We start from the raw sequence: 26,138 nt of genomic DNA on the forward strand, positions 1-26,138 counted from the left end.
GACAAGACCCTGTTCAACAGCTACCCCACTCTGCCTGTGCAGGGCAGGCCTTCAAAAGAAGACAGATGGAGACCCCACAGTAGGACAGGATTCACAAGCTCACCTATGGCTTTTGTAACTGCGGTAGGAACTGCTCCGGCTTCTTGTGCGGCCTCTGCTGTACCACCCTCTGCTCCGACTTCTGGAGTAGCTTCTTGATCTACAAGTAAGAGTGGAAAATATATAAATCATATTAACTCATTATGCTGTTAAAACTAATTACAAGTAGGGCAGGAGGGGGAAAACCCAACAAGAGGAAAGGTCTCTGGAAAGGTCTCTCACGAACTCCTCACAGCGGGTATCACAGAGACGGCTAATGAGGGTTTAAACTGAACAGAATAAAATAAAGAGAAAACAGAAAAGGCTGATACAGGTATGTTCATAGGAGCCCTACCTGTAATACCAGAAGAGGAAACAATCCAAATCTCCATTAACAGTAGAATGGGTTAAAAAAAAATTAACACAGATATATACTGAAATATTCTAAAGTAGGAAAATGAACTACAGCTGCCATGTATCAACAGAGGTAACTCTTGGGAACATAATGTTGAGTGAAAAAGGCAAACGTAGAATATCTATACATATAAAAAAGGATTTTTTGTTTGAAAACAAGCAAAAGCAACATTATATATAGATAGAAACATTTATAGTAAAACTACAAAGAGAAACAACAAAATTATAATAGAAGTTTAGAATAACATTTAACTCTAGGAGAGAAGAGAGAAAGTAGGGTAGCATCGGGTAGGACTACATTAGGTATATCAAAGCTCTATTTTTAAAGCTAGATACCATTTAAAATTATTTTTTATACCTTAATCATTAAAAAAATTTATACCTATTTAATATTTAATAAAACAAACAAGAAACTTAATGCAATTTTGCCCCACCCTGCTTCCCCTAGTTTATGCTTGCCATTCAGGAACTGAACAATACCCCTGTGTATGTGCTACTCAGGTAATATCTTCATAGGTTTTATTCAGTATGTACTTATGTTTTGGAAGACAGATGCAGTTTATTGGCAAAGACACATTCTGTTTTCATAAGATCCTAGTCATTTACTCAACGAACAATTATAGAGCGACTCTGTTAGGTGAATGAAAGATGAGTAGCAAACAGCCCCTGACTTCACTGAGTTTGCAGGCCAGAAGGGAAGTCAGGCCCACGTAAGTAACCGAAACAGGGAGGGCAAAGTTTAGCTATCTCAGTCTACTACCTGTGAGCTGCCCAACTTAAGAGCAAATTTCTTAGCGTTTCCATGCCTCACTGTCTTCATGTATGAAATGAGACACCACCCACTCCAAAGGCAGGGGCAGGAAGGTAGATAAGAATGGCCAGCGTCACCAACAGCTCAGAGCTGTCTGAGTGTAAACGGTAAGTACACACCGAGCGGACAGGAGGCTGGAGTAGCTCAACAGGCACCTTCATCTAGAATATGAACCCGGAGACAAAAGGCCAGGATTCACCAGCTCTCTGGGCCTTGTTGGGAGTCAGAGCAGGAGGAGGTAGAGACGCCAACAACTCAAGCATGGAATGGTCTGAGAGGGAATGAGGAGAGCTAGCAGAGGGCTTCTAGAAGGACTGAAGGGACTGAAAACATGCCCTGGCACTGGCCATGCGGAAGTACCTGAAAATCTTAGTCAGCTGAGTGAGATGGGGGAGGGAAGGCACAGAATACAAACTGCAAGCAACTGAAGAGTAAATGGGAGATGCTTATTGTAGATGGTAAATGTCGGCTCCTATTTTTAAAGAAATCTGGGTAAGGGAAGAAAATGACTGATAGAAAACTAGGAAGAAAAAAAGTTAAAGATTCTTACTGCATTTGAAGTTCAAGTGATGAAAATCAAGCACAACGTAATAAAGGATATGAGTCAGAGGCAGTGAGGCAAAACCATGAAACATTTACAAGGAAAAGAAAAGAATACAAATTACTTGTTAACTTCATACCACCATCACCAATTTTTTTAGTTTTAAAAATGCTCATTCTCTGCATTAGCCAGTCTATGCTGATGACAATAGTTAGACGTAACTTGAACCAAAAATCAACCAATCAATCTTAAGATGATCATTTTTACCATTTCCTGCCCCTTGAATAAAGATCAACTAGATGCAAGTCCTTGGCAGGTAACTTTGCCTCTCTGGCCCTCACCCTCCACTTGTATAAAATGGAGGGTTAGATTACTGATCTCGAAATCCTACATATTCTGTAAATGCAAGATTCCCTTCTAAGGCATCACTAACAGTAGAGAGAGCGGCCTCACTCCTTTAAAAATGGAGAACTTGCCACTTATCACGGCAACTCACTGCAGTTGCCATGGAGCTTTAATTGACAGCAATAGTTTTTTTACCCTGAGCCCAAATCTCTTCCCCTGAAATCTCTGCTCCCTGTGTCTTCAGTCTGCTCTGTGAGTCACACAGCACAAGCTTTCTCCTTATTCCCTCCCAGATATTGGGAAACAGTGATCTTGTCCCTAACTCTGATGTTCTTCCAAGCAAAACAATAACAGACTCTCCTTGGGAGAAAAAAAGGAAAAGAGAGTAATGCTCACCGATAAGATGATGTGGAACTTCTCGATCGACTCCTTGAGTGACTGTAGGAGACAGACCTTGTTCTGTGCCTTGACTTGGTCTCAGATTTACTTCGAGATCTGCTTGGACTCCTGGACTGGCTATCACCATCCCGACTAGGCGTCTGCTCATCACTCGAACTCTCCTGATTTCTTGGCCTCCGGTTTAAGCGTGCTGTCTTTCTTACTTCATCAAAGAGAGACCCAGGCCGAACTTTATTTTTGCTTTTAATTTCTATTCTCAAGCCTTGTGGTTTCATTTCAGGCACAGTAGTCAGTGCCTTAACTTCCACAGCACTTGATGTAGTAGCAGACGGTGCTGCCAGGTTCCCCACACCTTGCAGGGGCTTCCATTTATTATCCATGAGGCTGGTCTGGCTTTTCTCAGCCACCTCTCTCTTCACAGTGCTTTCTACAGCAGTGGCCAAGCTGGCGGAGCTGCTGTCCTGCTTTCCCACCTCACCCACCATTTTGCTTTCTGACATGCTGCTTTCCTGTTTTCCCAACTCTGCCTCAGGATGCTCTGCTGGCATATCCTGCTTTAGAACAATGCTTATATCCGGGGTGTCAAGCCTCGAATTTCCTAGAGGGGAAGCCCCCTCGGCCTTTGCTGGGGAACTCCTATCAGGAGTGCAAATCTCCATGTTGTCATCTGTTTGAAGCAGATCCTCCACTCCGCTTGGGACGCTCTCTTCAATATGCTGAATGTTCGGGGGAGAACTGACCACGTTTTCCTCAGCGTTTAAAGCTGCGGGAGACACACTGAGTTTACTATCATCTTTAGTAGGCTGATCAGTATCTGATGAAACCGTTATTGGATTATGTTTACCTGAAAGACTGCCATCTTCACAGGGCTTCTCAGTTTGGGGAATATTTTCTTTTACGGCTTCCCTGTTTTCAGAAAGTTGTTTTTTCTCTTTTGCTTCCTGAGTAACTTGCTTTTCGTCAATCTCCTCCTCCTCCTCTTCACCAAATTCTAGTGGAGGCTGCCAGTGAAACGCTTGTTTTCGTTTTGGAGCCTTGTGTTTTTTCTCTTTTTTCCCTTTCAATTTCTCTTTTGCTTTTTTGGTATGTTCCCTTTTAAGATGCTCCTTAGAGCTGTGTTTATGCTTGTGGGGTTTTCCTCTACTGTTTTCTGAATTGGAATAGAACCCCTCAGAATCAGAGGCTGATGGCCGCTGTTTGCTTGATTTCCAGGCACTATTACCATCAGGCAGTAAAGTACCTGCTGAAGACTTAGTTGCTGGTTTGGCTTTGATGTGAATTTCACCCAACTCTGACTCAGAATCTGAAGTGGCTTCACCTTCCTCCTTATCAGAAGATGGCCGGGAATTATTTTTACTGTTTTTAGTTACATCTTGTTCAGAATTTGACTCAGAGTCCCATTTACTCCCAGCATAATTCTTCCTTTTGGGCTTACTGCCACTTCTAAAGTGATCAGAAGGACTTTCTTTCAAAGTTCTTTTTTTTGAATGAGGGCATTCCCGTTCAGGCTTAGATTTCTCTTCACCTCTGTTTTTCTCCTGTTTATTATTCATGTCCATTTGGACTTGCTTCTCTTTTTCCTGGGCTGACTGTGTAACCCGAACACTTGACTGTTCACTGTCTGAAGAATAATCTAAAGATGACCTGCTTTCACTGTACTTTCTATGACATGAAGACTTGTCTCTGCCTCTGACATATTTATTACGAAGTGTCTTTTCAGAGCTGCTGCTGTGCCTTTTATTGGAGGTGTTATTTTTTTTCCCATTGGATCTAAATTTTCTCTTGGCTCGTCTTCCATCATCACTGCTAACAGAAGAGTATGAAAATGATCTACTACACCGTGAGTGGTCACTGTATTTATTTCGTGAATGAGATCTAGATGAGGGAGACCTAGACCTTGAATGTGAACTAGCTAAACTTCGAGATCTTGTGTATGACCTGGAATAAGATCTACTCCGAGAAGATCTACTCCTTGACCTCGGTGAACTTTCTGAACTTCTATCACTGTATTTTGAATAAGCGCTCCGATCACTTTCTGAATTTTTTTCTCTTTTATGGTAGGATGATGAACTACCAGTCTCTTTAACATTTGCTAAACCATAAGTGCTTTGGATGGGCAGCAAATGGGTTGTTTTAGCTTTCATTTCCTGGATTCGTTCATAAGAGGGCTTCCAGGGCTTCTGTCCAGGCTTCCACCTTGAAGGAGGGGGGCTGTCACTCAGTGGTATTACAGGAATATTTTCCGCCACCACTGGTTGTACTAAAACATTTTCATTTTGTGTCACTGTTGCTCTTAAAGGTTCTGTTTTAACAGGTTTATTTTCACTTAACTGAGAGGCTGTTCCTCTTGGTGATTTTGATGCTGTTCTTTGGTGCCCTGACTTAGAACTAGATCTGGACTTTGATCTACTTCGAGAATGTGATGAGGATTTTGACGGAGTCCTTGATCTTGAGCTTCCTCTAGAATAAGACTGTGAGTGAGATTTTGATCTGTATGAGTCTCTGCTGGAATGGGTTGAAGAGCTGTGGTCATCCTTATCAGATTTAGACCAGTCCCTCTTGGATGAGTGATGAGATGACAACGAGGAAGAACGAGATCTCCTTTCTCTATCACATGAGGATTTCACTCTTCGGGTGGAAGATTTTAAGGATTCTATGTCAGATGGTACAATAATCCTTCTCTTCTTAGTCTGTTTGTGCCTTCTGCAATGTTTCTGCTTTTTAGCTTTCTTTTTATGCTTAACCTTTTTCTCTTTTCTGCGTTTTTTATGGTGACCATCAGAGTGTCTTGCTGTGCTTAGATCTGAATAATATCCATTATAGGACCACGATCGGGATCTCTGGGACAAGCTTCTTTCATCCCATCGGCTTGAACAGGGGTCACTTAACCTATAGAAAAGGACATAATATGCATGCAATTATTTACAAGCATGTTTTCTATGCTTTAAAATTAAAACACATTTGTTGTCAATACAAATGCATCAGCAAAAGCTTAGTTAACAACCAAGTACTGACTCTGTCAACACTTTAAGCACACATAGGAAGGATAAACCAACAGCTGATAGGCCTGGTCCCGACCTTGTGATTTCAAAGAGATCATTACTATCAGATCACTACTATCAGACTTACAAAAGGATTTTTTTCAGAGCCAAGCCAAGAATTTTCAACTTCGATAGGAAAATAGTTTTGAAAAGCAAAGCAACTACAGCAATCACAAAAGCACTGCTGCCCTACTGAGTTCCTGGCTATCATCCACTCAATAACACTCTGCCTCCAGGAATAATTTCTGAGGGAGAATCAAATCAAGTTCCCAAACAATTCTGTTAATTCTCTGCAGATACAGGATAACTGCCTGAACTTTAGGCGAAGCCTCTTTTTCTTTTTTGGCTGCACGGCTTGTGGGATCTTAGTTCCCTGACCAGGGATCGAACCCGAGCACCAGCAGGGAAAACTCCCGAGTCCTAACCACTGGACCACCAGGGAATTCCTTAAAAACATGACTACTGTTTTTATCTCAGCCTCATACAGGTAATCAACAACTTTCCCCTACGGTTTTAGTTAAACTACTTAGTACAGAAATCAGGGGAAAAGTACATTAAATAGATGCAGACTTTACAATATCTCAGTGGCAATATCAGGGCTCAAAACTCAGAGTTCTCAGTGCCACTGTGTCTACACCACTTCCACACAGCAGACGCACACCTTTTCCTCCCTCTTCTAACTTCGAACCATTCTGCTGGATGCCCATAGAGAAAAACAGAATTCTACCATGAACAATTACACAGGGTCCCACTGGTATATTTTGCACTAGCTATTCTGGGGCCAGCCCCATTTCTAAAATAGATACTGCACTGTGGAGTGTCAATGAAGACAGGACATGGATACACTTCTGAAGAAACAAAAGTCCCTGGGGTCAGAAGTTAACACACACACGGGGTACAGATTTCCCTATCTACCCATTTATTCATTAGTGACTATGAGAACAGGCTAGGAAAGAATCTGCTATATAATTTTTTTTAAGTCCTGATTATTTCTAAAATTGAACAAGAAATCTTTAAGAAATTCAGGAGGGTTATAGTCTTGTGAGGGAAAACAGAATTTTGATTTAAAAGCACCCAAAGTCAAGCAGCCCTCCTCCCATTTCACCAAGCATTCCCAAATATATTCTCTTTGGTCATAGTCTAATTTTAAAGGTAAATATTTAGTGAAAAGTCCAGAAATATGTCTCTATCCCCTTAAGACTTAAAATATAGAGGACACAGGATTGTACTTATACTTACTTATCTCCTTTACTCCACTTTTCTCCACTAGGTGGTCTATATGCTCTTAATCTCTGCATTTCTTCTTTCCAGTGAGGAGGAGTTTCACTGCTATCATCATCATCTGATTCGGAACAGGATCTTGATCTTGGAGGTGTGTGATAGCGCTTTAAAAACAAAGTTAGGAATAACTACCTTCAAAATATCTCTTAATTGTAATCTGCTATAGGACAGAGGTAGGTATAAGACCCAATCTCTGACGCCATTCAAAGGCAATAACGACTAAGTACCAAGAAGATGGTATGAAGTTGTGTCAAACTAAAAAAAATGGGAAAGCTGGAGATTCACCTGTAATCACACACAACAATTTCCTCTTTGAAGTCCTAATGGTTATATTCATTAGCCTAGATTATTCAATATACTAACATTTCTCAGCATACTGATTATTTCACATTCATTTCATATTCAAACACAGCAGTAAACACTAATCTAACAGCAGTGCCTTCCCATAACTATACAGAATACAACTAGCTCCTTGGACAGATTTTGGACTATACCTAAGATTAAAGCTAGGATTTTGCCTAGAGGTAAAAACATTTTACCGCTTAAGATAAGTAATTTGAAAAAAGTCCAGTTTTAACACACATACAATTGTGCCCCTTCCTTTAATCTTCCGTCCAGACTTTGATACAGATGGTTTCTGATCATTTACGGTGGGTGTAATATCAGGAATCTTCCTGGAAAAGAAGATTGAAAATTTATAAATAGCAAATGCTAGGCAGTTTTCTCAGTGTTTAAATGCAGAATTTATGTTCCTATCATACAAAAACACTTCATTTAGATTCAACACTTTTGTAGAATGAGGCACTCCACATAACCCAATTTTCTAAGCAAATCCTTTAAATACAAAAACTAAAAAAAAAAAAGTAACCGGGGGTTCCCTGGTGGCGCAGTGGTTGAGAGTCCGCCTGCCAATGCGGGCGACGTGGGTTTGTGCCCCGGTCCGGGAGGATCCCACATGCCGCGGAGTGGCTGCGCCCATGAGCCATGGCCGCTGGGCCTGCGCGTCCGGAGCCTGTATTCCGCAACGGGAGAGGCCATAGCAGTGAGAGGTCCGCGTACCGCAAAAAAAAAAAAAAAAAAAAAAAAAAAAAGTAACCCAACTGAGTAGAAATACACGATACTAGTATCAATCTTTTAAAGTACAGAACTACTTTCAAAAAAATCCTTTTTTAGATGTCTCTTGTCAAAACAGTAATGTTCTTAGGGAATCCTGAGGTATTGTTGACTCTAATGCTCAAGTGTTTTTAACAGTTTTAAATTTTATTTTATATATATATTTTTAAATATTTATTTATTTATTTTATTTATCTCGGCTGTGCTGGGTCTCAGTTGTGGCACGCGGATCTTTACTTGCGGCATGGGGGATCTTTTAGTTGTGGCATGCGGGCTCTTTACTTGCCGCATGCGGGCTCCCAGTTGCGGCACGCATGTGGGATCTAGCTCCCTGACCAGGAATTGAACCCGGGCCCCCTGCACTGGGAGCACAGAGTCCTACCCACTGGACCACATTTATTTTATATTTTTAATAGTCTGTTTGTCTACCCCACTTTACTATAAGCTGCCCCTCCTTCAATGCTCTGAATCTGCTACTTTATCTTATGGGTGATTATAGCAGCTACAGTCCTCCATGCCTGAGAAGTCTTTTCATACTTGAGTTTGTTTTGTACCTGTTATGATTAACATAATGGCTAGCTTTTATTGAGGACTTACTATGTGTCAGGCGTTATATTAATAAACATTTTAAACATACTTATTTATTGGGTAAAAATACATAACATAAAATTGGCCATTTTAACCATTTTTAAATGTACAATTCAGTGGCATTAATTATACTCAAAACGTTGTGCAACCATCACTACTATCTTTCCAAAACTTCTTCATCACTTCATCCTGAAACTCTACCTATTAAGCAATACCTCTCCATTTCCCTCATTCCCTTAGCCTCTGGTAACCTCTAATTTAGCTGAATAACATTCCACTGTATATATATATACACCACATTTTGTTTATCCATTCATCTGTTGGTGGACGCGTGAGTTGTCTCCATGTTTTTGCTACTGTGAATAATGCTGCAATGAACCCTGGAGTACATGTATCTGTTTGAATCTATTTTCAATACTTTTGGATATGTACCTAGGAGTAGACATGCTGAGTTACATGGTAAATCCATATTTAACTTTTTGAGGAACCACCAAACTGTTTTCCACAGCAGCTGCATCATTTTAGACTCCTCCTAGCAATGTATGAGGATTCCAATTTTCTCCACATCCTCACCGACACTAGTTTTTTGGGGTTTTGTTTTAAATTACAGCCGTCCTAGTAGGTGAGACACGGTATCTCACTGTGGGTCTGATTTGCATTTTCCTAACGACTAATGGTATTAAATATCTTTTCACATGTTTGTTCCCCATTTGTACATCTTCTTTGGAGAAGTGTCTATTCAAGTGCTTTGCCCATTTTTAAAATGAGTTGTCTTTTTGTTGCTATTGCTCATGCTTTTGGTGTCAAATATAAGAATCCACTGCTGAACCTAAGGTCATGAAGGTTTACCTCTATGTTTCCTTCTAAGAGTTTTATGGTTTTAGTTCTTATATTTAGGTCATTGACCCATTTTGAGTTAATGTTTGCATATGATGTGAGGTAGGGTCCAACCTCATTCTTTTGCATGTGGAAATCCAGGTGTCTCAGCACCATTTATTGAAGAGACTATTCTTTCTCCATGGAATGGACTTTGCGCCCTTATCTAAAATATAATGGCCATGCAAAGTTTGAATCTCAGCATCAAAAATCAGAATTTTTATCATCTTGGGCCAGTTATTTAGCTCTTTGAGCTTCAGCTTTCACACTTGTAAAACAGAGATAACACTTCAACTTATTTATACGAATTAAAGAGATAATGTATGAAAAACTGTTAGTTCAGTGCTTTGCATATAGTAAGGGCTTCCCCCCAGAGCAGGGTTCTCAAACTCAAATGCTGACAGGCAGGTAATGCAAATCTGTGAAGTGGACACAATAGAATAGTTCACTTTCCACTTGATTATTCTTCCACTTGAAGAATAACAGTTCAAGCCCAGTGATATACTTCAACTTCTCTTGGTCAGGAGACAGCAGAGATTGGTATGAATAGGGACAGCACTCTGAGTAGCCACTAATTTTTGCCTTGCAGTGTAACAGAACCAATGTTTTGGAGGATTCTTCAATTTCTCAAGAGAAGAAAAAAATCTGAATTTTTGTATGAGTCAACAATGTTTGAGCCAGTGTATGAGCCAATGGTGACACTGTCATGAGAGGTGTCATGAACCTAAGGAATATAATGAATCCAATTCTGGACACCTGGGAGCCAATTTTTTAAAATAAAACAATAATATGAAGGACAAATAACATAGGTCTATACTCCAATGTTTTCATGATCCACCAGTTTTCTCTTCTGCTACAGAGGCTCTCAGACCATGAGTAGGTCCCATATTTCAGGGTCTGAACCTCAATCATGGGGGACCAGATATTGGATGTTCTCAGTGTCCACTATGCCCATCCTCTCGGAGACTCACACTGCTCACCTAATCCACACGCCACTGAGGTACTAACCAGAGGTCAATATAATAAATAACACTGGGAAAAAAAAAATCTAATGGCCATAGATGTATGGGTTTATTTCTGGACTCTCAATTCTATTCCATTGGTCTCTCCTTATGCCAGTACCACACTATTTTTTTTTGAATTTTATTTTATTTTTTTACACAGCAGGTTCTTATTAGATACCACACTATTTTGATGACTGCAGCTTTGTAGTAAATTTTGAAATCAGGACATATGAGTCCTCCAACTTTGTCTTTCTCCCTCAAGATTGTTTCGGCTATTTGGGACATCTTGCAATTCTATACAAACTTGGACATTGACTTTTCCATTTCTGCAAAGTCTACTGGAATTTGACTGAACCCATAGCTCATTCTGAGTAGTACTGATATCTTAATATTAAGCCTTCCGATCCATGAACATAGAATGTCTTTCCACTTATTTAGGTTTTAATTTCTTTCAGCAGTATTTTAGATATATACCTATAGTTTTCATCGTACAAGTCTTTCACCTCCTTGATTTAATTTATTCCTAGGTATTTTATTCTTTTAGATGTTATTTCATGGAATTACTTTCTCAATTTCCTTTTCAGATTGTTCATTGCTGGTTGTTAATAAGTGTTTTAGAGGCATTAGTTCATTTAATTCTCATAACAACACTATGAGGTAGGTACTATTATCATCTCCATTTTAAAGACAAAGAATTTTAAGATTAAGAGGTTAAAAATGTTGCCCAAGGTCACGGAAAGAAATTAAACTTGACTCTTATAACCATTTTATAGGGTTTTCCCAACCAGGAATCTGGCTCCAGATAAACACACAATATTACTATAAGAAAACCTTGACTAAAAAGTATATTATAGTCTTTTCAGTCATTTCATATTCATGACATCATTTGATTCTCACAATGAGAGATGTAACAGGGACTCTTGGCAGGCAATTGTTAACCTCGTCTTCCTCATGAAGAACAAAGCACTGAACCAAATGACTTGTCTATTAAGTGTTCGGCACAAATTAATGTTCACCTGGGAACCTTTTAGATGCTGATCCAATGCTGCCACCCTCTACCTCCTCCCCACAACATTCTGATTTAATCTGCTGTATGGCCCAGAAACTGGTATTTTTAAAAGCTTGCCAAATTACTCTGAAGTGCAGCTGAAGATGAGAACAAATGAATTAGAGCAAGTGTGGAACCCAGCTTTCGCTAAGTGAATTATAAGTGATAATGAGCTTAACTGCTGGTAAATTCAGTAAGGTGGCAAGCTCACTAAGGCTGACAGCCCCTGTTTCTTATCCTTGCATACCTTGCATTCTTAGCACACAATTCTAGCTCCCAAACAACTGATCAAATCTCAAACATTCTAATGAAATAGATCTACTTGCTATCTTTGTATGACACAACTACCTGCCAATTATGATTTAAAATAATTCTGCAGAATATAACTTCCAAAGATGTTATGTAACCAAAGAAGAGTGATGACCAAATAAACTTACTAGCAATATTCAACCATAAATACAAGACAGTGGTATAAACTACTTTAAAAATACCAGATAACAGGGGTTGGCAAACTTTTTCTTAAGAAAAGAGTCCAAGAGTAAATATTTTAGGATTTTTAGGCCAAGAAGAAAATTAAGATAACTATGTAACAAAAAGAAAACAAGTCTTCACAAATGTTTTATCAATGAAATTAGAAAGTATCATTTTTTGTGACACAGATCTACTAAGGAGAGTGGAATTCTTTTTCAGGGAGAATAACATTTCACTTCATTTAACTAGGGTTCAGTATCCCCTATCAAAGCAGATAGTGTTAATACTGTTCTTCTGGTAATGCGGATCTGTAATGAGATTTTTACATACTCCATCTCTGAAAATATCTTTCCACACAGATGGATTTTATGTGTAGCACCTGAAATACTGGAGAGTTATAACTGCATCACCGTGAGGTGTAGTGCACTGAATAGCATATAAAGCGATGAGAGCACCACATACAAACTCTCTGCAACTCTTTGATTCTGCTGCTGTATCACAAAAACAGCCCAAGAAAAACAGTGAACAAACGGATGTGGCTGTGTTCCAGTAAAACTTTATTTATGGACACTGAAATTTGAATTTCATGTAATTTTCACATGTCACAAAATATTATTCTTTTGATTTTTTCCACAAACATTTAAAAACATAAAAACCACATTTAGCTCATAGGCTGTACAAAACCAGGCAATAGGCCGAATTTAGCCCATGGACGACTATAGTTTGCCAACCCCCGCTAGATGACACTAAAACTGACCTTTCAAGTTTCCTACTTTCTGAAAACCAAATGGATTGGATCAATGAATGGTGTCTTATATTTTCAGAAAGAAGGATCCCACTAAAATTTGTTCACAATATATTATGTTATATTATATATAATAATATAATTAACAGCAAAACTACTGATACCTTACAAAGCTCACTAAAAAGGTTTACAGAACTGTCATAAAGAGAATATTCAATTTTTAAAAATGAAAACATCAGTATGTTAAGCTATTAGTTCAAAGATACATCCCATTTCATAATAGCTTTTTAAAATGAGAAAATACAGAATTTTAAAATTTCTAATGAACTAAATAACCACAATCAAGAGACTTGATTGTGAACAGGGACATGTGCATAACTTCTCAGGCTTCAATATTAACTCTTCATAGGAAACGTGTCAATTACACCAACCACTTTATGGTATTTCTATTCATATATTTCCCTTAACAATTCTAAACTTGAGTCTAACACACAAAATACACTAATTACTATATTTTGAGACCAAATCTAAAGCTACATGTTAGCTTTTCCAGGATAGAGGATTTATCACTGAGCAAGTTAACAACAGTAACATATGGGACTAAATTTTATCCCCAGTCATCACGCAATAATTTTGCACTATAAACTGGAGTATGTTTTATCACTCGATTGGATCCAAAGAGTTCAACTAACCCTGTTTTGACAACCAAAATCTCACCCCTAATGAAAGGCCAAGTAAATCAGATTGGTAATGAAATCTTTCCAGATCTCCACTAAGAACTTCTCCCCGATCAACTGGCCAAACCCCCTCTCTCTACTAGCAGAATATGAATTTTGAAAGGTAGGGTACATGTCATTTACGAATTCAATATCTCCCCCAGTATAATTCAAAGTGCTCTGACTATGGGTCATGCTCAATAAATGAGTGTGGACCTGCAATGAGCTAACAGAATCACCAGTCAGAGAAACGAAAACATGTAGGTTAATCATCCTTACGGTTCAGGCTCCACTGTGACAAGAGGCATATCTCTTCTTAGTAAAAATCGGTTCTCGGGCACCGGAGGAATCTCTTCTGGGCGCACCACAGGCTTTTCCCTTTTAGCATTTGAATCGATACACCTTTTTTCATTGGTATCACTCCTCTCAGAGTGACTTAGAGAGAACAAACCGAATCACCAATTAAGATGTGTAATGTCTGCATTTTATAATAATATTAAATAACATAATAATATAATTAGCAGCAAAACTACTGATACCTTACAAAGCTCACTAAAAAGGTTTACACAACTGTCATAAAGAGAAAATATAAAACACAATGCAGTGAAAAAGCCACAGCACTAAAATTCTGATAAGAATTGCCAAATGATCCTTTTTTCTTTTCTCACCTGCAAACGCGTAAATCTTTGATATGAAACATCTGTGCTACCCTTGATTTGTTAGATTTCAATTTGAAGTCCACAGAATGCTATCCTTTTCAACAATAGGTAACAAAGCGAAGTTTACAGAATCACACATACTTTCCCCATTCCAGGGTGCTTGTTTCTTAGGTAAGACTACCTTGGTGTTTCGCACTTACCCTTTTGGGCTTATTATATGTTTATTCCTTGGCTCTTCTGAACTGCTTGCTTCCTTTCGTCTCTTTTTAGAATGTTTAACTTTTGGCCTCCTCTTATGTTTCCTTCTTCTGCTTCTCTCATGTTCAATTTCACTTTCTGAGGATGATTCTGAAGAGGAAGAGGAATTGGAAGAGGAATCCGAGACTTCTGAATGAGTTGGTTTCTTCCTTTTTTTCTCAAAAACTTTTAAGAAATATTAACAAAAATATTAGTACTGGATTTCAGTGCCTATGTTTCAGAGTAAAAAACATGATTACCAGGTATTGTAAAACATGTTTTGTATAAAGAAAACTAAAAACAAAATTTATTTATTCTTTTTTTAATTTTAATATTTTTTAACATCTTTATTAGAGTATAATTGCTTTACAATGAATGGTGTGTCAGTTTCTGCTTTATAACAAAGTGAATCAGTTATACATATACATATGTCTCCATATCTCTTCCCTCTTGCATCTCCCTCCCTCCCACCCTCCCTATCCCACCCCTCTACGTGGTCACAAAGCACCGAGCTGATGTCCCTGTGCTATGCGGCTGCTTCCCACTAGCTATCTATTTTACGTAAAAACAAAATTTAAATAAACTTTTTTTTTCAAGTTGATAATACAATTTGCTGGTGAGATTGTAAGGTAACAAAGCCCTCATGAAGTCTATATTCTAGTTGGGTCAGAGAAGAAAATAAGCAACTACATAATATGACAAATGATAAATGCTAAAAGAAGGGGGAAGTAAAGGCAGGGTAAAGGGAACAGGGAAAGTTGAGGTAATTTAAGATAACATTTGAGCACAGGCCTGAAGGAAGTGAGGGAGGGGGTCATGCAGGTATCTGAACGAAGAGTATTCCAGAGAGAAGGAACAGCCAGCACAAAGTCCCTGAGTGCTTGACATGTCCGAATAAAGGTCAACGTGCTGGCAAGACAATGAATGAGGGGAAAGAGAGATTAGAGAAACAGCAGAAGGCCAGAATTCCTTACAGACCGTTGTAAAGACTTTAGCTTTGGCCGATGGAGAGGGAGCCCTTGGAGAAGATGGCTCTGGGTGCTGCTGAGGACTGTAGAGGGTCAAGAGTGTAAGCAAGGAGACCAGTCAGGAAGCTATCGTTGCTGAGAAAAGATTACAGAGGAGCAAGGACAGAGGCAAAGTGAACAGTAATGAGGCTATTGCTATCTTGTAAAAGATACCTGGGTTTGGACCACGCTGATAGCAGGGGAAGTAAAAAGAAGAGGTCAGATTTGAAAAGATTCCCTGATGGGTTGGATACAGGGTATGATATAGAGGCATCAGGGCTATTGCTATACTACTCGTAGGAGTTTCTTCCACTACTGAAATCTAGGAGGTATCTTTAAGTTACAGTCTTCAACATGTGTTACCTGCATCCTAGCTCCCTCTACCCCCAAAACACTCTTACCGTCTTTTGTTGACTTCGTGGCAAGCACCCCACAGTCAATAACTCGCACATCGGCATAAGGTCTACTTGCAGCATCAGTTTTCAGATTTTCAATTTGTTCGATTACTTCAAAACCGGAAATAACTAGTCCAAAGACAACATGCACCCTGTTGCAATACAAATTCAAGAAAAAATTGTTTTGAGGATAATTAAGACATGAGCAGTAATCAAGACAACTGTTATCAATGACATATACACAGACCTGAAAATAAGAGCGAAGTGTTTGATGTATGAAGCAACTAGAAGGAAATTAGAACTACTGCTTCATAAAAGGAAAAAAAAAAAAATCTCAAACTGGGCCTTAGTTTTCTGCCTTAAAAACAATGGTTCTTAACTATTTTATAGTAAAGAGTCTGATAACAATCAGATTGGACTTGATACTCAGACACCATCCTTACAGGGTCACTCAAGAGCGCATGCCTGAGAAGTTCACCCATGAGCCCACGCAAAGACCCCTTCAGTGACATGAGAGGTCTCAAGACTACTGCACCCTGTGATCCTTAGGAAGAGCTCAGCTATGAGATTAACCCAGAGATCAAGAGCGCCCCCTTGAGGGTTCACCCATGGTCTAATCTGTCTTGAACTGGCCACCCAAACACCTCTCCAAGATAAAAAGAACATAACTCTTACCCATCCAGGTGTGGAGCAGGTTTTGTGGTACTGTGTAACAAACATCAACATAAAGAAGATGGCAAAAACCAGGTGTTCAGGTGAACAGAGCAGAAGGGTTTAAATCACAGCATGTAGAGGACAAAGAGGTAAAGATAAAAAGATAGGGGAAAAAGTTAAACATGATACACACCTGAACTTAATAAGCTTAAAAACAGCAACAGTAGTCATTTTACTGATTTAAAAAAACCCTCAAGATTATAATGAATTACAAACTCATATCTCTCTCCAACATGAAGACTATATATGTATACATATATGTGATATAGGTTTGAAATACACAGCATAAATATACATTAAAATTAAAGTTATTCTCAAATCCAAAACAATGACAACAACAACAAACTCAAAATTTATCAAGATAATTAAACAAGAATAAAAAACACCTAGCCATTTGCTTATGGAAAGAAGTGTGATCAACACTTAACACTTGCCCCACATACTTAAATGAATTTTTCTATCCATTATTTTTCATACTGAGTCAGTCTGCATCTTTTAAGCAGGCAGATGGAGGTAGGCCTCAGGAGTCCTGTTTTCAGAACTTCCTGCCCCTCTTCCTTCACCTAAGGTGACTCTCTGCCACTCACAGCAACTCTGAAAATGCAGTAGGGAGCAAACCTTCAATCTGCTAACACTCTGACAGCAAACTAAGTAATCATGACATTATAGACACTTTAAATTTCCATGGCCCAGAAAACACCCAACCGCTGCTTCTATAGTCACAAACTGGCAGTCACTCTTGGGAAGTCTTATGGGGTAGATGTTTTGAACCCAAGCTAGTTTTCCCATAACACTTTCACAGATCTTCAGACTATGTGAATTTCAGTGGGAAAAAATTCAAAAGCAGATAACTAGACTCAGAAGTATCTATCACAAACATCTTAGTTTATAAGAAAGAGAAATAATATTTGAGAGAAAGGTCACTGGATTATCAGGCCATGTTAAGGCAGTCAATTGTACTAGAAGCTCCCTTACCAATTTTTATACTCATTTTAAGGCAATTCTATGAAACGTTAAGTCAGTAAAACACAATTTTAACCTTCACAACAATGTTAAAAATCATTCTACCAGGAAATGTAACACTTATACTTACATTAAGAATATTCAGTTCTGGAAAAGCACTACAGAATTTAGTTTTAAAAAATTAAAATATCAACTCAAGAGGTGCCAGAATTTTAAAGGGAATCTTGAGTTTTAAAACCACTGTCTCAAATTTTCCTTAGAAGATTGAGAAGTGGTAGTTTAAGCCAATGTAACAATAAAAATGAATAAAAACAGGCAGAAGAAAGAAAGAAGAAGAAAATCTCGCGAACTGGTGAGTCACTGATGCTTAAATCATGAAACTAGCAACCCGAAATTACCCTGGACAAGAACTTTAAGATAGAATTGTGCTTCCCATAATTAAAAAACTTTACCAAGCACAGTAAACATAGTAAGAAGTTAGTACATACGCTAGACAGTGATTCCACTGTATGAAAGATGGAAAGAGGTAAAAATTTTAAAGGTAAACATGTTCTACAATATAAGGGATCAGTCTCAAACATGCAGTAGTGAAAACAATGATTTATTGATTAGATATATTCCTCTCCCTTGGACCTTTCTCTCACAATTCTCAGATATTCTGGTAATGGGGAAAAGCCTACAGATAGTCTTAAAACACAAACAACCCAATTCAATTTGCATCCTGGCTAACAGGAGTGCTATGAAAACCACCTTAGAGCAAACCTTTGGAGCAAATAGTGAGATTAAAACATCTGAGCTAACTGCAGTGATGCAGCGACGTAATACTTGAAACTCAATTTGAGGATAGAACCTTTATGGACAGACTCAAGTTTTGTTTTTAATTCAAATGAAAACTGAAGACAAACTTGGTCCTTTAGTGCAGTAGTGAAGAAAACAAATGAAGACAAGAGCAATTATTTCAAGGACAAATTTCAACTGGCCGACTGTGCCTAAACTGGTGGGAATAATTAAGTCCATTACTTGCATCTGCAATTCAGGATGCAGAAGTACAAATTTATGCTTTAGTTGGGTTAGACTACATAATAAGAATACTGAAAGTATCTTAACAAAAGCCCCCTGGGGTTCTCAGCCCACACTCTAAGAGTAGAAATTCCAATGTAAAGCAAGCTTGCTGGCACTGGGCTGATGGGCCGGGGGGAATGATATGCTCGGTCCAAGCCATTCAATTCTACTAAAATGGGCAAAGAGATCTCACCCCACCAACTCTTAATTGTATTGATGTTTCAAAACTATACAGCTGTAAAGACCCAGGCAGTGGTAACATATGCTCAGTAAGTTAAGACCTTAAGGCCAGAGACTATCATAAATATGTAATTTATACATGCTTATGAAAACATACCTAAAGGAGAAACAACCACAAGAACATTTCAAATTAGAAAAGCTTTCAATATTTTCACATTTCCATTTTCTCCTGTCACTCAAACACTGATTTTCTAGTTTCCCTCACCTATGAATCTGCTTTAAAAATATATGCACATTTAAACCTTGTAAATCTTAGAAACTGAAAAGTATCACTGTTACTCCAAAAAACAATCTATATATATATTTTTACCATTATCAAAGCAGCTTTTGGCCTTATACAGAAATTAACAGTTCTGTACTGAAATGAGATCTAAACCATTATATACAATATAACCCACCCCCCAAGATGTGTGGGAACTAGGTGGTAACAAGCCACTGAAATTAAAATTATACTTCCCAGGATTAACCATGAACAATAAAACACACTTGTTTTACATGTACTGCTGCCACAGATCAAGCAGAAAGTTTTTTTTCTTAAAATGGTTCAATGCACATAACAACAGGATTAAAGAGATAAAGGCAAAGAAAGAAAAAGAGAGAGCCTTAGAGTAATGAGACATTACCTTTGGAGCGCACGGTGTAACACTCTTTCTGTAAATTTTACACAAAAATGGCAAGAAATAAATTGTAATACACTTTTAAGACAAGACTGAATCTATGTTTTAATATCAATATAACTTTGAAATTAAATACTTTCAAGTTTTATGCAAAGCAAGAAAGCTTTTTAAAAAGGAGGGCTCTAAATTTTCTTTCACATAGGATATGTATGTAGAGATGAATTATGTTTAAGAAAAGCATTGTAGTTGAAGTGGGAATCTGCTCAGGTCCCTAATATTGTAACACCAGAGTGTGAATAATAGCTAGAAACAAAACATTATATATTGCTTTACAAATCACAGAAGCTGGCTAAGTCATCAACTAACATCCTTCTCAGAAAGAGAATAATGTATCCTGAATACATACATTAGTAAAAAATCTGAATGCCCAGGAGCAGTTACTAGCAGTAGAAATCAAAAATTTCAATGGAAAGAACTGAGTTAAGAGACTTAAAACAAAATTTCAGGGAACTTTTTTTACTAATTCACTTCAATTAAAGTACCTTTCATGTTTCTACACTTGAAAGCTTTTTTGGTCACACATCGAAACAGATTACCATCAGGAGTTAATGACCAAATGTTTAGACTGTAGCTTCTGTTCACTGCACTGCCATTGCATACACTCTTATAGTTGTTAAGGAACTGAAAATAATAATAATAATAAAATAATAAGGCAGCATACCTAGAATTTTAAGGATCTTCTCAAAGGATAAAAAGGCAAGAGAGAGATAAGTATAAGAAAAAGTATGCTGTCAAATCTTGGCCACAGTACTTTCTTTTCCTGTCTAATCTGATTTTCTCCATTATGAAAATTTTTTGTTCAATGAATATACACTGTCTGACCAATTTTAATTCGATTAAACTTTAACCATATCTGTTACTATTCAGACCAAAACCTGTATTACATACAGTGGACAAAATTCTTTATAGGGGTTTTGGATATATTAAATCTTGAAATATTTTAAAATAGCTTTAATTTCTTATAAAGGCATCGATACATGAATTACTGTCAAAAAAATGTTTTAAATAATGTGGTGTTTCCAATGAATGTTGAAAAAAAAAAGTGACTCTAGTTGTAAAGTAGTATGAGAGAAGGAAACAAAGACAACCTATTTCTGTCTTAAGCAGGCTTTAACATGCAATTTTTCCCTTCAACTCCTGAAACTATCACACCTGTAAGAGGCACCAAATTGTACAGAGTGACAAAGCTCATGTAAGGGCAATGGAAACTAACCAAGCCACATTACAGTGCTCTACCTATTGTTCCATAAGTCACCAAAATAAAACAGCTTTAAAAAATTCAGCACTAACATTAACATAACACACACCAAACACCATGAGATACAAAATTCCTTCCAGGTTGCTAACACAAATGTCACACAAACACTAAGTAATATTAAGACTGGATGTTAGGGATGACACTTAATATCCAGAGACGATGGATTATGGTTAAGTGTCGTGAAATCTGTTCATGAAAAAATCTTGAAATTAACATATGAAGGTATTACCCCCAAAAAAGTAGGGAAAAAAGCCAGAACTTCTCAGGTTATTAACACTTACTAGCATTTCTTCTCACACAAATTCATGAATATGTGAAGGGAAAAAGAGTTCTACCCCAAATCTACTTTTACTACCCCAAAAATATCAATATAGCTTTATAAAGCCCTTAAAACCAAACCACCCCTCAACTTCCCTTGCTCTGCTACTCTGAAACGATCAGCACTTCTCTCCCATTCAGGTAAGTAGCCATTCTTAAATGACATAGAATATATCCTAGAACTTATGTTTTCCTCCCACAGTCCTATTTATGACTGTTAAAATTCAACACACACTTTTTGTTTAAAGTTCAAAGTCTGACTTTTCGACATTATCTTATTTTCTTGTATTTTTATAATTATCATGACCACTGACAGTGGCCAACGACAGAGCCTGTTCTCCAAGGCTCTATGGGTCTTTTCATTCTCTGGTTGTGATATGAGGCCCGCACAGACTAAGCCAAGGGAGACGACAGCAACCGCCACTCAAACATGTTCTAACAGCAGCCGATGAAGAGACTGCAGCCAATTTAGGCAAGATGAGCCAGAGTTTCTTTGCAGCACCTTTCAGACTGATGAAAATTAAGCAATTACAACTATTTCCTTTAGGAGAGACAATATTTGCATATAAATCATTCCACATATTCAGAAACTTAGGATCAACCTACAAAACACTTTCTTCCTTTTATGTCTGCATTTTCACACCAAAATGTTTACTTTATATTTGAAAGTGGGGTAGATATTTTACAAACAGAAAAGGAAAAACAAAACTAACTCAAGGTATATAGCTAAGTAAGACTAGATACAAGGCTTCCTGATAGCTAGGTTAGTGCTCTAACCCAGGAGAATAGTTATTTAATACAAAGCTATAAATCACCTAACTAATCTTTTTAATGATTACTTTATGCAGTATCTTCTTTATCCTTTTGATGAATGAAAATAAAGACAATGAAAATCAGAGTCAGAATTAACAGACTGTCATGACTGACAGCCAAAGGAAAAGAAAAATCCTTTCCTATGTGTCATATTATTCTCCAGCAATGCTTGTGGTGTCTAAAACTTACTAAAATTAAAATAAATTCTGGGGAATTCCCCAATGGTCCAGTGGTTAGGACTCTGCGCTCTCACTGCCGAGGACGCGGGTTCAATCCCTGGTCAGGGAGCTAACTAAGATCCTACAATCTGCGCAGCGAGGTAAATAAAATAAAATAAAATAAAAATAAAATAGAGTAGAATGAAGTAAAATAAAATAAAATAAATAAATAAATTCAGAGCAGATGGGTCAATAAACCTACGTAGCTTACGGTGTGCAGCATTCTCTTTCTAGCTATCAATTTCTTTAGGATTATGAGTAAAACTCCTATAACCTGGGCTGCATATGTCTTTTCTTCCTTACTCACCATTATCTATAGAACAAAGGCTCTCTAAATTCTTTTCTAGTCTAAAACTTTGTAATCCTATAGCTTCTGCTGTGACTTCTTCCTAGTCTTTGGCCTAAAAAATAAATAACAAGGATCCAGTTAACCTGGTTACTACTCTAGTCCCAGTTCTTTGAATTCCTTCAAAAATAGCTCAGCATGAACAAACCATTACTTCCTCAGTGATTCATGGGGATAGTGCCATATTTCACTTCTTCACGTTTCTTGAGAAGTACTATTCCAAAAACAATTAGTTTTCTTCTATTTAGGCCCCTAAAAGCAAAATCACTATGACTAATGTAGTAGTAGATAAAAGCAGTTACTGCAAAAATTACAAATAGCTTTATAGAAGATAATCTGTTTTTATCACACACATAATTTTTCCACCCAAAGAAAGCAATAGATACAAAAATATGTTTAATAAGATGATGTATATGCCTTAGGAAGGGGAGGTTTTAAATGTTTTAAGTAATGAAGACAATAGTTATTGCACAAAGCACAACAGTTATTCTTGAGCACAACAGTTATTGCTCAAGAATTCTTGAGGAACATTTTGCTCAAGTACCCACACTAACTGCATCAAATTTACTCCTTAGAATTACAAGGTAACAGATGTATAGCATAAACTACAAATACAATTGTGCAAGGATATGTTAAAAGTCCTTATTAAGCCTATAAAACTGGAACTATAAAGGCAGTTCTTGGCATTTTATGATCCATTCTCACACTACCCTTTCTTTTTCAGACTGCAGAACTGCTGCTCAAGGTGCCACAGGAAGAGCTGTGGGAGGAGGATGAAACGCAGAAGCCACCCTGGGAAGCCTTCAGACAGCTCAGTGACCATCAACCCTCAGAACCTCAACTTTTAGAGCGATTATCTGTGGTCATCTATACAATTTGAAGATAGTACATTATACTTTTTTACTACTTCCAATTCCAAAAGAATTTGGGCTTGTAAGACATAGACTTTCAAAGCTATTTCTTTCATGGGCTACCATCTCCATTTTACCTATCCCTTCTATAAAAGCAAAGAAACATTTTGTTTAGCAAAGTGAACATTAGTTTTATTTTATCCTGCAACCCCTGAGGAATTGGTACTTTTAGCTCACATAAAAAAAAGCACACGCATAGAAACTTCTTAAAAAAAAAAAGAGACAGAGAAGGATTTTTTGTGAATGCAAAAATGTTTACTTCCAAGATTGCTTTTAACTGAAAACTCATTTCCAGAAGTAAATGTCAAACTAAAAGTAGAAAATTTTCTTTCAATCACAAGTTCACAGTGATTTTAGTGCCATCTACAATCAGTTAATTATGAAAACAAGGTTAAAAAATTTAATACTAATTTACAGATGTTAAAATTTTAATTTGGTATTCCTTGTCAAAAATAGTCTAATGTAAAATTAAGCTATGTAGAAAACAGACACGGCTTTAATTTTATTTGATACTAAACATTTCTAGAAAAGGCTTAAGCAAGTACTAAATAACATAAAAACAAGATACTCTAAATTTTTTGAAGAGAGAATCTCATATACTGGATTTTAACTAATGTATGTAGGTGCACGGGTTTTAACTCTAACATTTTCTAAATAAGCTAATTAGTATATAACAATGGGAAGAAGCTGCTGCTACCAGATAAATAAAAATTTAAATGTACTGATATAAAAAAGGAAATCTAAAAGAAACTTTAGAGCCCTCAGATGGTAGCTTTTTGACCAATGAATCATTAGTTTATCATGTTCACAGTTCAGATAAGCTTAAAAATGGAAATGGGAAACCTCAATCAAAGAGTAAACAGCTTCTACATCAAGTTTTTCAAAATATTTCCCCCTACTTTTTTTTTGGCCCTCAAGGAGGTTAAGAATTGAAAAATACTCTAGTAAAGTAGGGTAATAACTAATACTCTATGGGATCAAAACAAGATACAGGAATAACTGTTTTAGGCCTTCCTTTTTTCCTGCACAACTCCAAGCATTATCATCTTCTATCAGCTTTCCATTTTTAGGACATTCTTAGGAACAGAATGCCCCTTATCTGAACTTTATCAGATCATGTTGGAATCTATTTTTCACACAAACTTAAAGTGTGAGATTTATTTTATATGAATAATTTACTCCTTTAAAGACAGGGAAGCGCCATTCATACTCATCCATTCAGAAAGATGACAAAATTTTTTTTCTGGCAAACCATGGAAAAATATTTCTCCAATATACATAGCATAACTGCAGAGATTTACTTCCAATCAAAAGCATTAAACTCCATGCTAGCCAATTATCTTTCATATCTTATATCATGGGATTATAATAAAAATAGGTTTTGGAGTAGCTTTAGATAAGAATATAACTAAAAGTATGCCAAAAGTCTTTCAGATGAGAAATAAGTAAGGTTTTGGTTGTGTATACACGTACACGTAAAGGTGTTTGTTTTTTAAATATCAAATTCAGCATTCTGAAGTTTTCTAAGTGATAATATCATAAACTTTGGTGGAAATGATAGCAACATTGGGTTAATTCAATTACGCATAGAGATCTCACAAAGTTTAAGATTGTTAACAATGCTGGCTGAACACCAAATCATTTATCTCTATACAATGTCAGAAAACAATGGCACCTCTCTCAAACTGGTTCAAAGAACAGCAGTTAGAGAAAAAGCAACCATACTATGGTTTACTCAAACCAAATGCTTTCCATGCCAAGGGCACATCCAGTCCTAGTCATGGACAAGTTTTAAATGTTCATCAGGGGTTTATGTTCCAATCCAGATTTGGTAATCTGAGCCCCCAAATTCGTTAAAAGTCAAAGCCAATTTCTTTTCTTAAGATGACAACATATTTTGAAAATAATTTACATCTTTAAGTTACGCCTTTTAAGTACCATTCTTCAAATCCAGGATATATGCTTACCGCTGAGGTGGCTGTTAGAGCTTACCAATTACTATAACATAATAAAACCCAAGTTGACAGAATCTAGCATTAAACTTGGTTTATCGATACCATCTTTCTCATGAACAGCGCTTCTCTGTTTAGAAAAAGCTCATCTCTGAATTATGCCTACTCACATGAAAAACTGGGAACCATTGGTATGTTTCCCTCGATTTGCCATTGACAAAAGGAACGCTCTGTCATGTTTGAGAATAAAGTTTTCATCTGTTTGAAGAAAACACAAATTTGTCAGTCTACAATTATAAGTCACTTTTAAAGTGCAATGTTCAAAGTAATAAATAGAAAGCAAAGGATGAAATTCCTCTTCTGGTCAGTACAGATACTTGACTGAATACTTTGAAAAAAATTCTTTTAACTAATCAAATAACAAAAGCATAAAACAAAAACAAAAACTGCTACTTATTTACTACTTAGCCTTGAGAAAAAAGAACATATATTTAACACTTTTATACAAACAGCCTTAGAACAGTCACTTTTAGTAGTAACATACTTTGGTTAAATGATGTTTAAACTATTAACTTTCAGGGAAAACCAGCAAGAAAATTTTAGAAAAATCTTTACAGTAAAGCTCATTTCTTCCAAATTTCCAATTAACCTGCATAAGGCACTATACATGGGAGTTTAAAAATCCTCTTATGTGCTTAATTTCTATATGGTAAATTTATTACTCAATTCAATTGATGCTAGACTATGAAACCAAAAACCAAAATATTACAGTAAGTTAAGTTGTAGGGACATGCCTAAATTAAATTATGTAGATTCTTTCTAATCAATAGGATCAAAAACTAAGGAAGCAAGTCCTGTAAGTACAAAAATTTAAAGGGCAAAATACAATTTTTTGAT

At 37.0% G+C, this 26,138-nt stretch overlaps 1 protein-coding gene across 14 annotated transcripts in view; it reads right to left on the reverse strand.

Annotated features, from left to right (window-relative positions):
• The window catches only part of NKTR (natural killer cell triggering receptor), a 49,318-nt gene that overhangs the window by 5,875 nt on the left and 17,305 nt on the right, over positions 1-26,138 (reverse strand). For 7 of the 14 annotated variants that reach the window (XM_019946856.3, XM_033864667.2, XM_073811041.1 and 4 more), the window contains 9 exons: positions 25,412-25,499; positions 16,445-16,474; positions 15,776-15,921; positions 14,331-14,553; positions 13,751-13,906; positions 7,497-7,584; positions 6,869-7,014; positions 2,586-5,477; positions 104-199 (listed from right to left, as the gene is read on the reverse strand). In XM_019946856.3, the coding sequence (XP_019802415.1) occupies positions 104-199; positions 2,586-5,477; positions 6,869-7,014; positions 7,497-7,584; positions 13,751-13,906; positions 14,331-14,553; positions 15,776-15,921; positions 16,445-16,474; positions 25,412-25,499 (3,865 nt within the window). Of the gene's footprint in view, positions 1-103; positions 200-2,585; positions 5,478-6,868; positions 7,015-7,496; positions 7,585-13,750; positions 13,907-14,330; positions 14,554-15,775; positions 15,922-16,444; positions 16,475-19,371; positions 19,400-25,411; positions 25,500-26,138 lie in introns of those variants that run through there. The other 7 variants (XM_073811042.1, XM_033864663.2, XM_073811044.1 and 4 more) reach the window with 5 other exon arrangements.

This window comes from Tursiops truncatus, chromosome 10, assembly GCF_011762595.2.
Source record: "Tursiops truncatus isolate mTurTru1 chromosome 10, mTurTru1.mat.Y, whole genome shotgun sequence".
Lineage (NCBI taxonomy): Eukaryota > Metazoa > Chordata > Mammalia > Artiodactyla > Delphinidae > Tursiops > Tursiops truncatus.